Raw genomic sequence first — 17,602 nt, 5'->3', positions numbered from 1 at the left:
CGGAGAAGCATAGTATAGAGAGAGAAAAGAGCGACAGATTAAACGTGATTTTGTTATACAATTCAGTTTCTTAATTTTATTCTGGAGAATTTTGATTTTTTGGGTTTTTTACAACTTGTTTTGTTGTAGAAAATTGAGAGTGTACATTTTTAAGCCACAGATTGAGAGAACCCACTCATAAAAAACGAGCAATCGCTTTTGTGGCGCTTCTCGCTGATATCTTTGAATAAACCTGCCGTAGAAAAGGTAGCGTAAGCTTAAAAATTTAAAAAAGAAATCAAAACAAATTCTCCTAATTTGGCTGAAAATAAAATCAAACAAATTTTTTCATTGGCCTATTACCAAAAAACTGTTAAAATAAAAAACGAAGGATACGTAAAAAAAAACTATTGAGTCTTGCAATTTTACATAAAGTAGAAAGTAAAGCGTAAAAAAAGGAAAAGAAATTTGTTTCTAACTTAAAATTTCGATCTCTATCATAAAAACTTTAGGTACTAGGCCAGCCCTCACAATGTCTGTCCCTGTACGCTACTCTGCTGCCGCCAATTACGCCGTCGTTGATAATAGTGGTTTGTCAAATACTCTACAACAAGAAGAGCAATACCACCAATACCAACAACAACAATTGCAACAACAACAACAACAGTTGTATTGCCAATTTGTCGGAAATCACAACGCTAACATCAACTCCAACGCCATCAACAATAACAACAATTTGATTTTGGCTAGTGAGTGCAGCAACGGCAATTTTGTTAACGGTTTTGACGTGCAGCAGCAGTTGATGCAGCAGCGGTCATCGATGTCGTCGTCGGTTTCGCCAACAACTGGATTAATGCCCGCCACTAACAATATCACCAACATTAATAATCATCACCACCGCCGCTCCATCAACAACAATAATATGGATAACATTAATATCAATAATGTTAATCTCTTGCGAGAGGGTGAAGAAGAAGCAGAAGAAGCAGAATATCATTTGCATAATTCATCTCAATATCGTCAACAACAACAACAATGTCATTTCGAAGAGTCGTCAGCTTGTGCTATCGAATCGGAATTACCATCGCATGGCATGATGAATGGTGATGTTGATGGCGGTGGTGGTGCGGTAGCGTTGACGGCTACAGTGTCAGCGGCAGCAGCAGTTGAAGCGAATGAAAGCGTTAATGCAGCAATGCATGCTTTGGATGAGGATTTAGATGTGGATGAGTGGAATATGTCTGACGAGGGCCGGTATGTAACACCGGGTGCTGCTGGCTTGGATTATCAAAAATATGAGCTAGAGCAACAACAATTAAAACAACAACAAACACCTGCTAACATGATGAACCAACCATTGGAGTCTTCGTTAATGGACAATGAAAATAGTAATATGAAATTGAATATGAACGCTAAGATGAATAAAAACAAAAACATTAACAACAACAATAATAATACCGATGCCAGCAGCACCACTGAAACCAAGTCGAGAGAGGATGAGTTGATTGGCTTATCGTCAGACGAATTGTATCGCATGTTGAATGAGTATAACGTATTGCAGGATAAATATCATACTGTATTGCTGTTGCCGAGAGAATCCAAGGTAAGTTTATTGCGATGATGGAATAAGTATTTGGTTGGTCGTTTGAAATAATCACTTTTTTCTAAAGCACCCTTTTTCCGATACTCTTTCAATGTTTAAAAAAAAAGTACTTTTCAAAAATATGGCAAATCCGTTATGCTTTTTTCTTAACTACGAAATCAAACACAAAGTAAAACTGCAAAAGGTTTAAAACTAAAGCCAACATGACTCGGAGTTAGTCCCGAACTATCCCGTATTGATTCGGAAAACAATTATACGGAGATTCTGAAAACAGAACCCAGATGGTTTGAGACTGAACCCAAAAACAATCCCGAAATAGTCCTAAGATTATGTCGAAAATCATGCGACTGTACCGAAATTAACCAAAGATGAAACCGTAAAAGGTCCCGAAATAGTGTAGACCCTATTTTGAAAACAGTTTCGCTATTCCTGAGAAAATTCCTGAAGTAGTCCTGAAATGTTTCTCATAACAATCTCAAATTGACACGTAGATATTGCTGAAATAAACCCGAACAAAAAACTAAAACGGTTCCGAAATTTTCCCAGAACAAATTCAAAAATGATCCCGAATTAGTTACGAAATCATCCAAACGGTTTTGAAATATATCCGAAATGAAACAGACTCAGTCGTGCAATTATACCGAAATAATTCCGAAAATAACCTCCAAATACTACGGAAATGATTCCGAAGTAGCCATAGTTTCGAACTCATTTTAGAAAGTCCTGATGTTATCCTCAAATAGCACTCAAATTATCCGGAGATAGTCCCGAAAAATCCCTAAATAAGCTAAAAACGATTATGAAAACACTTTGGAAATTGTACGGAGACAGTTCCGAAATTAATCCGACATACATAGTTCCGGTAACCCCGAGGTAGTTTCAAAATATGTATATCCCAAATCATCTCTAAAAAAATTACGAAATACTTTTGAAATGAACAGTACTGTCTTGAAATTATCCAGAAATAAATCTGAAATAAGAACAGTTTCCGAAATAATTCAAAATGATTCAGGAATTATCCTAATATAGGTTTAGAATAATGAAAGTCCTGAATTTATCTCTAGTCTTAAAATATTCGTATATCGTCCTGAAACAATCCAAAATCCAATATGATCCAAATATAGCTTCGGAATAAGCTAGAAACGATTACTAAATAAATTTCGAAAATGTCACGAAATTATATAGAGACTGTCCCGAAATTATTCCGACATAGTTGCGATAATCTAGAAATTATCCCGAAATGTTCCCAAAATACTCCAAATGATCCTTCCCTGTAGAAGGAGGATGGCTGGCTCGATTCACTTTTCCAAAACAGCTTAGAACTCGATCTATATGACCTAAATACTTACCAAGCGTTATCGATCTAGCCAAAGAAACTTAGAGTTATATCGATTAAGAAAACTTATCCCACAATGTTATAAACTATTTTGTTTACTTTTGTCTTTTACTCCCTGCAGCGTGAAGTGACAGCCGGTGGACGTGATGGCTCCGCGTATGTTTTACGTTGCCTTAAAATGTGGTATGAGCTGCCTTCCGATGTGTTATTCTCAGCAATGAGCCTTGTTGATCGCTTTCTGGATCGTATGGCTGTGAAGCCGAAGCATATGGCCTGCATGAGTGTTGCTTCATTTCATTTGGCTATCAAGCAGTTGGGATTAAAACCAATACCTGCGGAGGAGTTAGTAACTATTTCACAGGTAAGTCAAAGCGAATTAAGTAGCACGAAGAGAGTTTCATATGAATTATAGAAAGAATAAGTAGTTTGTGTAGTAATATAGAATTGAATTGAAAACATAAATTCTTTATATTTGATTAGATTTCTTCGATATTTATTCGTTTTCGAAAATTTTGTCTTATCAACTTTGTATAATATATTAAAACTATTCGTACATTAAACTGTAGCCCAAATTAACTTACTTTACTAAGCTAAACTTTTATTTTTCTTCCTTCAGTGCGGTTGCACAGCCGGTGATTTGGAGCGTATGGCTGGTGTTATTGCCAATAAATTGGGTGTCCAAATGGGTACCAAACCGGTCACTGCCGTTACCATTTTGCGCGTCTTCTATGCTCTCTTCCGCAATTTAGCCAAAGAGGTGTGCGACGAATTCTATGAATTCTTTTTGCGTATGATCAAATTGGAAGATTTAGAAAATCGTTTGGAAAATTTGCTATGTGATGTAAAAACAACTGTTGTAACACCATCCACTTTGGCATTAATATTGATTTGCCTACATATGGATTTCCATATTAAGGCATCATACAAACGTGAACGACCTGAATTGAAACCCGTGTTCGAGTATATACTCTTTTTGCAACAATATTTGCGGGTAAGTTATTTAGTGAGATTGGAGGACAATAGAATTGTTACTAAATACGTTTCTTTTTTTCGTTAGATTCCCGATCGTGTATTCAGTTGTGGCTTTACCATTGTTGCTGACATTTTATCTCATTACAATGGTCAAAATAAGCAACCGTATAAGCAACGTTTAGTTTGGAAATTATCGAGTCGTACTATGAAAGTTTTACGTCCAACTAATCGTTTTTCTACCGATCTACCCACCATCGATGAGGGTCAAGTGAATATTATGGATGATGGATGCCGTTCTAGGTGAGTTTGAATGCAAACAAAAAATGTATATCGACGTACGATACGAAAATTAACATTTAACATTTTTTTAGAAAAAATGTCCTATGCAAAAAATTTTAAAGTGTTAGTGTTTGTATGACACGCCGATATACTTACTTAATTGGCGCTTAACCGTTTAAACGGTTATGGCCGTCCAAAAAGGCGCGCCAGTGGCTCCTTCTCTCTGCCAACCGGCGCCAATTGGTCACACCAAGGAGTTTAAATCGTTTTCCACCTGGTCCTTCCAACGAAGTGGGGGCCGCCCTCTACCTCTGCTTCAATAGGCGGGTTCCGATAGAAACACTTTCTTGGCCGGAGCGCCATCTTTCATACGCATAACATGGCCTAGCCAGCACAGCCGCTGCGTTTTAATTTGCTGGACTATGTTGATGTGTGCATAAAGCTCGTCGTTAAATCTTCTTCGGTACTCGCCATCGCCAACGCGTAGAGGTCCATAAATCTTTCGAAGAACTTTTCTCTCGAAAACTCCCAGAGCCGCTTTATCTGCTGTTGTCATGGTCCACACTTCTGCCCCATATAGCAGGACGGGTACGATAAGTGACTTGTAGAGTATGATTTTCGTTTGCCAAGAGAGAACTATACTTTTCAATTGCCTACCTAGTTCAAAGTAGCATTTATTGGCAAGAGTGATTCTTCGCTGTATTTCAGAGCTGATGTTGCTGGTGTTGATGCTGTTTCCCAAATAAACGAAGTCTTTTTACTATTTCGAAATTATGGCTGCCAACAGTAGCGTGGTTGCCAAGGCGGATATGCGCTGACTCTTTGCTCGATGACAGCAGGTACTTCGTTTTGTCCTCATTCACCATCAAACCCATTTAACGCCGATATATTGTGATTAAATTTAGAAAAAGTAGGCTTGTTATAGGGCTGAAAACTGTTTTCAACGCTCGTTTCTATTTTACCAAAGGTTCAACCATTTTGTAGATGCTTTCTTCGAAAAAAAAAAAACCAAATCACTTGTTGCTTATGGCTGGATCACTAAAAAAAAAAAATTATTTTGGCCAATTCCCAGTCGTTATTGCTCCAAGATAGGTTAAAAAATATTGGATGTGAAATTTGCCACCACGCTGTGATTACCATACATTTCTTAAAAGAAATTCAATATACTTTAGGTGTTTTTTTTCAACTAAAATTCCTAGAACGGGGTTTTTCGAAGAAATTATGAAAAACTCTGAAATTTAGTGTTAAAAACAAATTGTTGACTTTTTTGGTTTCTTTGTTAGTCGTCTAGTTTTTGAAAAGTGATGACGCTTTTACTTTCGAACACCATACATATATACATACACATATGTACATACATTTTTGAAAGAAACCCAAATTGTTTTCCTACTAAGAGCTTATGCTCTTGTTATTATTCCTAAATATTGCGCCTAACCAAACATGTGCTTATTTATCTAAAACCTTTTATATCTTTTGCTGCAAATGCTGCAGAAGTCAAATTTTGCATATTAAATAATTAAATATTTTTATCGTTCATTACATTCCAAATAAAATCCTTATCCGAGCTAAGAAAAGCTGAATAAATTTTTACAATTAAGTAACTAACATTTTTTAGTTTGCACGAGAGATTAATAAACGCTCTAATGTAGAAAACCTGACTATTTACTTCATTAACTCTCTGTGTGCAATACAATAAAGATTTAAAAAAACATCGAATTTTCGAATAGTTTTGAATTTCTTTTCTAAATTGTTTAACACAGTTTTTATTGTAAAATTCCTTTGGCCTTTTTCTTTATTTTATGAAGTTTATTTAAAGAATAAAATATTTGAAAAAGTTTTTTGTATTTGCTTTTGATGTAGCTTTCGAGTTTTCAGAGGTAAACATTTAGACACAAGTACTACAAACAAACACACCTGCGAATACCAAAAAATATCAGCAGATTGTATTAGTTCTTTTCACCTCTTTTTTTGTTTTTGTTAATTAAAATCAACTTAAGAAACTAAATTGAATAATTGTATAATAAAAGCTATGTTTACAAATTCCGAATACGTTTCCAATAAAGTTCGAAAATTCTTCGAAAGTCTTTAAAAATGTCCATAAATAACAATTGATGTTGTTTTTATCGGCCTATAGCTATCGAATCCGGTATATCCATAAATATTTTAAAATTTTGAGTTAGAAATTTACGAAACTTTTTGAGTATGCAGTTTTGCAGTCGACTTCATTTTGATCAACCAAAGTAAAAGTTTTAAGTGTCACTAAATTGGTGGTGCTTTAAATTTGTTTCCATACAAAGGGTTTACATTTTTGCAAACTAAGATTCGAGTTTCCTAAGATTTCATTTTTCGATATACTCAAAAACTTTTCGCACTTTTTAGTGATACAATTCTCTAAGGTTTTTTTTTATTAAAAAGAGAAAATTTGTTGATTATTTTTGCTGCTATTTTAGTGTTCACGTTTGTACGTACATATGTACTTATGTATAAATCTGGCCAGTAAAAAATTCATATATATATACTCACATGAATACATACGTATGTATTTATGACATACATCAAGTTTAGAAAATTGTTTGGTAGATATTTGCTGATGTGCTTAAGTATATCAGCCAAAGTGTTTATAGTGTACACCTAGATTCAAACGGCGATCCACTCAAAAAATTTAAAACATCAGAAAAGGCGAAAAAAGGTATGCGCCAATGCTATTTTTATTTTTTACTATGCCTTTTCATGCTGATTAGTGATGTATTAGTAAATCAAATATACAGTTCCGTAGGTATTGAATCGAGAAACCGAGAGGTATGCTTAACTTCAAAATTTTAGTTTTTTAGTTATCTCTCTATTGATCTAGATGTGCGCTATGTACATACATATGTGCAAAAACATCCGTTCGTTTCTGATTTAGTTAAAAATATGTAGATATGTATGTACGTAAATACATAGATGTATGAGTGCGATGTACATGTTGACAAGTTCTTTGTTGTTAGTTCAAATGTTATTTTTCAAAACATCTCACCCATAAATATTATATATATAGGCAGTGGTAAAGACAAACTTTTCAGAGCGTGCCAAAAAAAAGAAAACAAACCGCGAAAGTCATAAAGTGCACAGCGCAGCAAAATATACATATATAAATATTTTTTTTTGCTTCACAGGAACCACTAAATTTTCGAAGAGAAATTTTCATGTAAATCATTCTTGCTTATTGCTCAACATGTTTGAGTTCTGCATTCAATATGATCTGTGATGAGTTCATCAATACCTTCATTGCCTTTATCACCTTCTTCGTCTTAAGAAGAAAAAGACAGAATTCTTCCAGATCCGTTTACTTCATTTTCCTCTCTCCATTTACGGTAATCTCTTCCTTGATATCCTAATTCACCTAATTTTTACACCTTTGATGAACATGATATGGTATATTAACTTTGGTCCGATGTTTGTAACTTTGAGAAATATAGAAGATAGACTCACCATTAAGTATACCGAATTGATCAGGGCGACGAACTGAGTTGATATAGCCATGTCCGTCTGTCCGTCCGGCTGTCTGTTTGAACGCAAATAAGTCCCTCAAACTTTGAGATATCTCAATTAAATTTGGCACAAGGATGTATTTTTGTATTATATTAGACGTTTGTCGGATCCGGTAGGATCGGACCAATATAACATATATCTGTCATAAAACCGATCGTTCAGATAGAAAGATTTTTGGCCATTTCTCCCTTAATTTAGAAAGTATAAATGTGAAACTCGGTGATATATATTTTAATATATCATAGAAGATTTCCTGTAAAAATTATTTCGATCGAAGCTATATATAATATGTATCCCATACAACCGATCGTTCAGATAAGGGGGTTTTTTGCCATTTTTATACTCAGTTGAGCAGATCTCACAGAGTATATTAACTTTGATTGGATAACGGTTGGTTGTACAGGTATAAAGGAATCGAGATATATCCCATACAACCGATCGTTCAGATAGAACATTTTTTGGCAATTTCTCCCTTAATTTAGAAAGTATAAATGTGAAACTCAGTGATATATATTTTAATATATCATAGAAGATTTCCTGTAAAAATTATTTCGATCGAAGCTATATATAATATGTATCCCATACAACCGATCGTTCAGATAAGGGGGTTTTTTGCCATTTTTATACTCAGTTGAGCAGATCTCACAGAGTATATTAACTTTGATTGGATAACGGTTGGTTGTACAGGTATAAAGGAATCGAGATAGATATAGACTTATATATATGTGGGATTGACAGACGGACGTAGGACAACTAGAAGCGGACATACCTTTTAATTATACACTGCACTAATTGCATCCCTGCAATAGTTAGACCGGCAACCCGAACTAGACGAAGAGAGCCTAACACAAGTTAGTTAAAAGAGACGAACGACAATCAAGTTTGAAGTGCGGTACTGACAACACGTATATAAAAGTATATGTAAATGTAATAAACGCTAATATACACGTTCTAGTAATTAACCGAGTTTTAATTGGAACCCTAGACAAAGAAATCCCACAATTGGGGGCTCGCCCGGAATTTTTTACAGTCGTTATACAAGTTAAAAAAAAAAAGTTTTTCTAAAATAAAATCGGTTCAATCGTTAAATTGCTGCATAAATTAGAAACGCGAACGTGTATGTATGCACATATTATATGGGCGCACTGTAACAAGGGCAGAGGTAAATCGCAACGCACATAGCAGAAGGAGAAAAGTACCGCATCTTCGATTGTGTAAAAAGCATCAACTTTTACACAGAAAACTTGGGAAAATCGTGGTGTGTAAGTAAATGCAAATTAAACCACCCGAAATAAGAGCCAGAAAAATAACGGAACGAAGAAACGGTTATACCGTGGCAAATAACGGCGTCATTCAGTGGAGATCTCGTTAGAGCAGTAGCAGAGCGCAGCCAAGCCTCAGTTGCGCGAAACAGCAAGAGTAAGCAGCGAACATTAAAATTCTGTCAGCAGCAGCAGAGAAAGATCAAACAATTGGTATAAGTTGCAATTTGAAGAAGTTTGAAATTCAATAGCGTTTGGCAGAATTGTCTGCGAGTTGATAGCGAGGAAGGTTTGATCTAAGTTTTACTGCAGTGTGTATTGGAAATTGTGGCGTCGACAGAGGTTCGATAGTGAGAACAGTTGAGCTGGCACATTGTGTTCCAGGTAACGAAGGGTTACGATTGCAGTGGAAGAGTGGAAGTAAAGCAGAGCTGAGGTCAGTTAATGCGTGTTTGAGTGAAACAGAACGAAGGCGTTTGAAACAGTAGTTGGCTACAGCGACGTTACAGGCGAGATCAAACTAAATGCAGTTGTTCGAGTTATTTGCAGATAAGTTGTTATAAATATATGTACGTTTTGTGTAATACATGTATGTGCACTGTTCGATATTTCTGGTGAGCAAAGTTAAATTGGAGTTTGTATGTCTGATGACGTTTTAGACACATTCTGTCTTGAGTAAAATAATTCGATTGATTAAAATAATCATACATAATTTCGACAGTTTAGAAATTAAATCTTAATTGCAAAATAAGTACATTGAGCTTCAGTTCAGATAAAGCCACTATTTGAGCAAAATAAATTTTGACCGCGTTTAAATATACTAATTACATTTTGTAAATTTGGGCTGAATTAAAACAAACATTCAAGCAATTTGAGTGCACTGTATCAAACTAGAGCTGTCGAATAGTTTTTAGTTGAGTGAAAAAAAAAACATTTCTGTTTAAGTTTGTCTAAAAGTAAAGCGAAAAAAAAATTTACTTCTCAAAGTTATTTTTGAAATCGATTCAAAACAAATTCATTCAAGAGTTGAATTTTAAATTAATAAACACTCAGATTTTCTTGTAAACCTTTGACTTTAGAAAATAAAGGAAACATTTACTGGTTTTCCACTTTGTACGTAAATTTACACTGCGATTTACGCGGAAATAGTTCACAAAACCTGTTTACAGGAAATTCTGAGTACAACCAATATATTGACAAGAAAGAAAATCTTTTTTTGTGATTTTAAGTATTGATACAATTTAATACATAATATACCTCTTGAGTTGTAAACCATATTTATTGTAAAGACGTCGACATGGACGTAAACGAAATTTTAGCATTGAACTTGAACGGTCTTAGGGAAAAACTAACATCGTTAGGACTATCAACTAGGGGACGTAAACGTGAACTCCAAGATACGCTTTTAGAACACTTCGGCCTTTCCAGAGAAGAAGGTGATGATAGTTCAGATTCGGATGGAAGTTTTCAGAATAGGTTGAACAATGCGACTCATAGCTATTTTAGTCTTCGAGACATTGAGGATACTCTGTCTTCGTTTTCAGGGTGTGGGCAACCTGACATTAATCAGTGGTTGCAAGAGTTTGAGAGTAATGCAGCTGTTGTTAATTGGAATGACCTGGAAAAATTTATTTATGGAAAACAACTCCTTAAAGGTGCGGCTAAAATATTTGTTAGGAGTCAGAGAGAAATTAAGGATTGGAACTCGTTAAAGTCCATCCTTAAAGAAGAGTTTGAAGTTAAGCTTAGTGCAAACGAAATCCATCGCCGATTAAAGAACAGACGTAAGAGGGCAAATGAAAGCTTTCTAGAATATTTGTACTCGCTGATGGAAATTGCAAGCATGCTAGATATGGATGATGCCAGTATCATTGAATATTTTATTGAGGGTATACCCGATACGAGATCCAATAAACAAATTCTTTACCAAGCTCTCACTATAGCTGATTTAAAAGAGAACTTGCGCGTATATGAAAAATGTCATGGACAATTCCAAAGTTTAGGTAGTAGAGCGGTTCCACAACCACCTCAAGGAAAAAATACAGACAAAAGTGAAACCCACGGCAGCAAAGCGTGTTTTAAGTGTGGAAAAGTAGGGCATCTGGCTAGGCATTGCACTCGTTCGGCTGTTCGGTGCTTTAAGTGTAGTCAAGTTGGTCATAAAGCCAATGATTGTAAGCAGCAGACATCGCGTACTGAAGAAAACAGCGAAAACAAGAAGGTTCATGTAGTTACCGACGGCAAAGAACAAGCAGATATTAAGCCAGTTGCGCGAGATACATGCCTATTTAGAGATTTAGAAATCAACGGGCACACATTTTCAGCTCTTTTAGACACGGGTAGTGACATTTGCGCGATAAGATACGACACTCTAGTGAACATTGGATATGTTGATCTACAACCAAAAATTAAAACCTTGTATGGCATCGGTAACAAAATGATTAAAACTATCGGATGTTTCACCGCGCGTATGAGTTTAGATGAAGTCGAAGTCGACATCGAGTTTCATGTCACTAAAGAGAGCGATATTTTGTACGACGCTATCTTGGGTAAAAACATTTTGAGTCAAGTCGATATAGCCATAAATGATGAAGGTGTAAGATTTTTAAAGAAAAGAATTGCAACTCAGGAACTCGAGAATAGAGAGAAAACACCAGTTAGCAAGAAATTAGTTGTGAGTAAGGAAGCGAATATAGGCGAATTGGAGAAAGAGGTTGAGGCAATGTTGCAAATTGGGGTTAGCGTGAGCGTAGAGCCACAGTGTGAGCTTGATCATTTACAACCCGATACAAAAGCAAGTGTACTAGGTCTGATTACAAACTACAGATGTGTGAAGGAAAAACCATCGCCAATTGAGATGAAGATTATTTTGTCGGATGAAGTGCCCATTTACCAAAGACCGCGCCGACTGTCCTATGCAGATCAAGCCGTTGTCGAAAAACAAATTGAGGAGTGGTTAGCCGACAATATTATCCAGGCCAGCACATCCGAGTATGCGTCACCGATAGTTCTCGTTTCAAAGAAAGATGGTACAAAACGATTGTGCTGCGATTATCGTAAATTAAATGGAAAAATTATACGCGACAACTTCCCCATGCCGTTGATTGACGACGTGCTGCAAAGACTTCAATCGGCAACTTTCTACACAACATTAGATCTTCGTAACGGATTTTTCCATGTACCATTAGACATTGCGTCACGGAAGTATACGGCTTTTGTCACACACAATGGGCAATATGAGTTTCTATATGCTCCATTCGGTATTTGTAACTCCCCAGCAGTTTTCACGAGATATATTCATGCGGTGTTAGGAGAGCTTATCCGCAATAAAACAATTATTGTATACATGGACGACATAATTATTCCTTCAAAGAGTGTGGAGGATGGGTTGACTAGTCTGAAAAGCGTGTTGGAGACAGCAGAGTTGTACGGGTTACAAATAAAATGGGAAAAATGCCAAATATTGAAGAGGCGAGTTACTTTCTTGGGCTACGTTGTTGAGGCATCAACTATAACACCGTCGCAGGAAAAGACTCAGGCAGTACAGAATTTCCCTGTTCCGACTGACATTAAAACGTTGCAACGCTTTTTGGGACTCACATCGTATTTTAGGCGTTTCATTCCGAACTATTCGTTGGTGGCTAAGCCACTGACTGATCTTTTGGGAAATCATGCAGAGTTTCGAATGGAAAACGAGCAAATAGCCTCAGTCCAACAATTAAAGACTGCGTTAGTGAATCCACCAGTACTTCGACTATTCGATCCAGCATTGCAAACGGAAATACACACGGATGCTTCTATGCAGGGATATGGCGCAGTCTTGCTGCAAAGAGACTCGCAGGATAGATGTCTGCATCCCATCGAATACATGAGCAGGAAGACTACAACCGCGGAACAGAAATACCACTCATATGAATTGGAAGTTTTAGCCATCGTAGCAGCGCTCAAAAAGTGGAGGGTATACTTAATGGGAATCAAATTTAAGATCATTACGGATTGTAACGCGTTTGCGCTTACAATGAAAAGACAAGAAGTACCCTTACGAATTTCGCGTTGGGCTATGTACCTTCAGGATTACCAATATGAGATAGAGCACCGCTCAGGAAAACAGATGAGGCATGTGGATGCGTTAAGCCGTATGCATTGTCTAATGATGACTGATAGTTTACGACACAGAATACAGGAAGAACAGCTTAAGGATGACAAGCTGGCAGCGATACGGAAAGTTTTGGAACATGAAAATTATCACGATTTTTATATAAAGCATGGTATTATCCATAAAGATCTCGCTAAAGAACTTATGGTAGTACCAGCACCTATGGAACGAGAAATCATCGAGATAGCTCACATACAAGGACATTACGCATCCAAGAAGACACAAGATTTGGTTGAGAGAGATTTCTTTATCTACGATATAGCACCCAAGGTTACACACGTCGTGAAAAGCTGTGTAGAATGCCTAGTCGCGGAGGCCAAAGCCGGGAAAAAGGAAGGAATGCTAAACCCCATCAATAAAGAGGACAAACCGCTTGTGACATTTCATCTAGACCACGTCGGTCCTATGGAAGAAACAAAAAAGCGATACAACTATATTTTAGTGATCATCGACGCGTTTTCTAAATTTGTTTGGCTTTACCCCACAAAAAGCACAGGTAGCGACGAAGTGTTAGATCGTTTAGAGAAACAATCGGCGATATTTGGAAACCCATCCAGGATTATAACGGATAGAGGGACTGGTTTTACATCAAATGCTTTCGAAGACTACTTTAGAAGTCAGCACATTCAGCATCTAGTTATAACCACTGGTGTGCCACGCGGTAACGGACAAGTGGAGAGGGTCCATAAAATAGTTATGCCAATGTTGACGAAGCTTTGCATCGAAAATCCCAAGTTGTGGTATAAGCACGTAGACAGAGTTCAACAACTAATAAATTCCACGCCGACGCGAAGCACCCAGCATTCTCCGTTCAAACTCTTAACTGGTGTCGATATGCGCGTTAACGCAAAGCATGACATTCGAAGGTTGTTAGAAGATTCAGTTATAGAAGAGCTGGAGGCAGAGAGGAACACAGTGCGGGAGGAAGCGCGTGAAAACATATCTCGCATACAAAAGGAAAATATGAGAAACTTCAACAAGAACCGCAGGAAAGCAACAGAGTATGAAGTCGGAGAGTTGGTCGCAATTAAGCGCACACAGTATGGAGCTGGACTTCGACTGAAACAAAAATTTTTCGGACCATACAAAATAAAAGAGAAACAAGATCACGGTCGCTATATTGTACATAAAGTTGGTGACGTCGAAGGTCCGAGAATAACGCACACGGTGGCAGAGTACATGAAGCCATCGAATCCTTCATCCGAGTCGAATGAAGCATCAGGATGGCCGAATGTGGGATTGACAGACGGACGTAGGACAACTAGAAGCGGACATACCTTTTAATTATACACTGCACTAATTGCATCCCTGCAATAGTTAGACCGGCAACCCGAACTAGACGAAGAGAGCCTAACACAAGTTAGTTAAAAGAGACGAACGACAATCAAGTTTGAAGTGCGGTACTGACAACACGTATATAAAAGTATATGTAAATGTAATAAACGCTAATATACACGTTCTAGTAATTAACCGAGTTTTAATTGGAACCCTAGACAAAGAAATCCCACATATATCAAAATCATCAGGATCGAAAAAAAATTTAATTGAGCCATGACCGTCCGTCCGTCCGTTAACACGATAACTTGAGTAAATTTTGAGGTATCTTGATGAAATTTGGTATGTACGTTCCTGAGCACTCATCTCAGATCACTATTTAAAATTAACGATATCGGACTATAACCACGTCCACTTTTTCGATATCGAAAATTTCGAAAACCCGAAAAAGTGCGATAGTACATTACCATAGACGGATAAAGCGATGAAACTTGCTAGGTGAGTTGAACTTATGATGCAGAATAGAAAATTAGTAAAATTTTGACAATGGGCGTGGCACCGCCCACTTTTAAAAGAAGGTAATTTAAAACTTTTGCAAGCTGTAATTTGGCAGTCGTTGAAGATATCACGATGAAATTTGGCAGGAACGTTACTCCTATTCCTATATGTATACTTAATAAAAATTAGCAAAATCGGAGAACGACCACGCCCACTTTTAAAAAAAAATTTTTTTTAAAGTAAAATTTTAACAAAAAAGTTAATATCTTTACAGCATATAAGTAAATTATGTCAACATTCAACTCTAGTAATGATATGGTGCAACAAAATACAAAAATAAAAGAAAATTTCAAAATGGGCGTGGCTCCGCCCTTTTTCATTTAATTTGTCTAGGATACTTTTAATGCCATAAGTCTAACAAAAATTTACCAATCCTTGTGAAATTTGGTAGGGGCTTAGATTCCAGGACGATAACTTTTTTCTGTGAAAAAGGGCGAAATCGGTTGAAGCCACGCCCAGTTTTTATACACAGTCGACCGTCTGTCCTTCCGCTCGGCCGTTAACACGATAACTTGAGCAAAAATCGATATATCTTTACTAAACTCAGTTCACGTACTTATCCGAACTCACTTTGAACTGGTATAAAAAATGCCCGAAATCCGACTATGACCACGCATACTTTTACGATATCGAAAATTACGAAAAATGAAAAAAATGCCATAATTCTATACCAAATACGAAAAAAGGGATGAAACATGGTAATTGGATTGGTTTATTGACGCAAAATATAACTTTAGAAAAAAACTTTGTAAAATGGGTGTGACACCTACCATATTAAGTAGAAGAAAATGAAAAAGTTCTGCAGGGCGAAATAAAAAACCCTTGAAATCTTGGCAGGAATACTGTTCGTGGTATTACATATATAAATAAATTAGCGGTATCCAACAGATGATGTTCTGGGTCACCCTGGTCTACATTTTGGTTGATATCTGGAAAACGCCTTCACATATACAACTACCACCACTCCCTTTTAAAACCCTCATTAATACCTTTAATTTGATACCCATATAGTACAAACACATTCTAGAGTCACCCCTGGTCCACCTTCATGGCGATATCTCGAAAAGGCATCCACCTATAGAACTAAGCCCCACGCCCTTTTAAAACACTCATTAACACCTTTCATTTGATACCCATATCGTACAGAAATATTCTAGAGTCACCCCTGGTCCACCTTTATGGCGATATCTCGAAAAGGCGACCACCTATAGAACGAAGGCCCATTAATACCTTTAATTTGATACCCATATCGTACAAACACATTCTAGAGTCACCCCTGGTCCACCTTTATGGCGATATCTCGAAAAGGCGTCCACCTATAGAACTAAGGCCCACAACCTTTTAAAATACTCATTAACCCCTTTCATTTGATACCCATATCGTACTAACAAATTCTAGAGTCAACCCTGATCCACCTTTATGGCGATATCCCTAAATGGCGTCCACCTATAGAACTATGGCCCACTCCCTCATAAAATACTCTTTCATTTGATAAGCATGTCATACAAACACATTCCAGGGTAACCCTCGGTTCATTTTCCTACATGGTTATTTTCCGTTATTGTGTCACCATAGCTCTCAACTGAGTATGTAATGTTCGGTTACACCCGAACTTAACCTTCCTTACTTGTTTATTTTATATTTATATTAAAAATCGTTTAGGTATGTACATATGTTCACTATATATTTCTTATCTTATCTTATATTTGGAGATTACGAACGGGATAAGATTATTGTTCAGCCGCATTCATGAAAGGTATGAAGTCTTCGGCACAGCCGAAGACAGTCCCGTCCTTACTTGTTTAATTTGGTTTATGTTCACTTACTGGGACTTTTTTTGTTATATAATAGCAATCATATGGGCGCCAGAGTGGAACATCACAATATCTCGGCTGTCAGTGCGAAAACGGCATATCGCAGAATATTTTACAAAAACTTTCTATTTCAGAACTTGCTTCAAAAACGGCCCATTTTGGAATTTTTTCATAAACGCCCCAACTAAATGCAGAATATATTGAACTTAAACTCAGATAATGCGTTTTTGAAACGACGCCGATATTAACTCAGCCATGACTCGTTTTTTGTATATTATTTTTTTTATCAATGAATGTCAAAATTTGATTTGCTTTTAAATTTTTTAAATGTTGAAAATTTTGTATTTAATTTTTTATTGTTTTTTTATTTCGGAACGTATATCCACTTAAATATTTTTTAGGTTTTTCCGTTAAGAAGAAAACGTTCTTAGAACATCAGTGTCTCCTTTGTATTGTAGGGTTAAAATTTTCTAAATTATTTTCGTAGGTGCACATATATTTATATATATGTAGTTATAAGCTGCTGACGATAATCTGAAATTTCAAAATAATAAAAAACACAAAATTTTTTATCGCTTTCAAGTTCATTGCACTGAAACGAGGCACGAGTAAACCAAATTGTATGAATGTGTATACAACTTGCTTATTTTGGCATTTCTCTTTTCACTTCTAATTAACCTTCTTCTTATCCTTTATCATTGTTTTTATTATTAAAAAAAATTTATAACCTGAATATGGCCACAAAGCAATCTTATTTCTTGATCGCTAAGTAAATTCTTAAGTAATCAAAAAAAAACAACTGATAATTTGCGTTCATTGTTTTTTAAACTCAAACAA

The 17,602-nt window shown here is 36.4% G+C and overlaps 1 protein-coding gene across 5 annotated transcripts in view; it reads left to right on the top strand.

Annotated features, from left to right (window-relative positions):
- LOC137233878 (cyclin G-like) overlaps positions 1-17,602 on the top strand; it is a 127,654-nt gene that overhangs the window by 98,318 nt on the left and 11,734 nt on the right. For all 5 annotated transcript variants that reach the window (XM_067757395.1, XM_067757404.1, XM_067757388.1 and 2 more), the window contains 4 exons: positions 492-1,582; positions 3,040-3,279; positions 3,535-3,909; positions 3,976-4,190. In XM_067757395.1, the coding sequence (XP_067613496.1) occupies positions 492-1,582; positions 3,040-3,279; positions 3,535-3,909; positions 3,976-4,190 (1,921 nt within the window). The remainder of the gene's footprint in view (positions 1-491; positions 1,583-3,039; positions 3,280-3,534; positions 3,910-3,975; positions 4,191-17,602) is intronic.

Source organism: Eurosta solidaginis, chromosome 1 (assembly GCF_040869045.1).
Source record: "Eurosta solidaginis isolate ZX-2024a chromosome 1, ASM4086904v1, whole genome shotgun sequence".
Lineage (NCBI taxonomy): Eukaryota > Metazoa > Arthropoda > Insecta > Diptera > Tephritidae > Eurosta > Eurosta solidaginis.
This window is presented reverse-complemented; position numbering and strand designations above follow the sequence as displayed.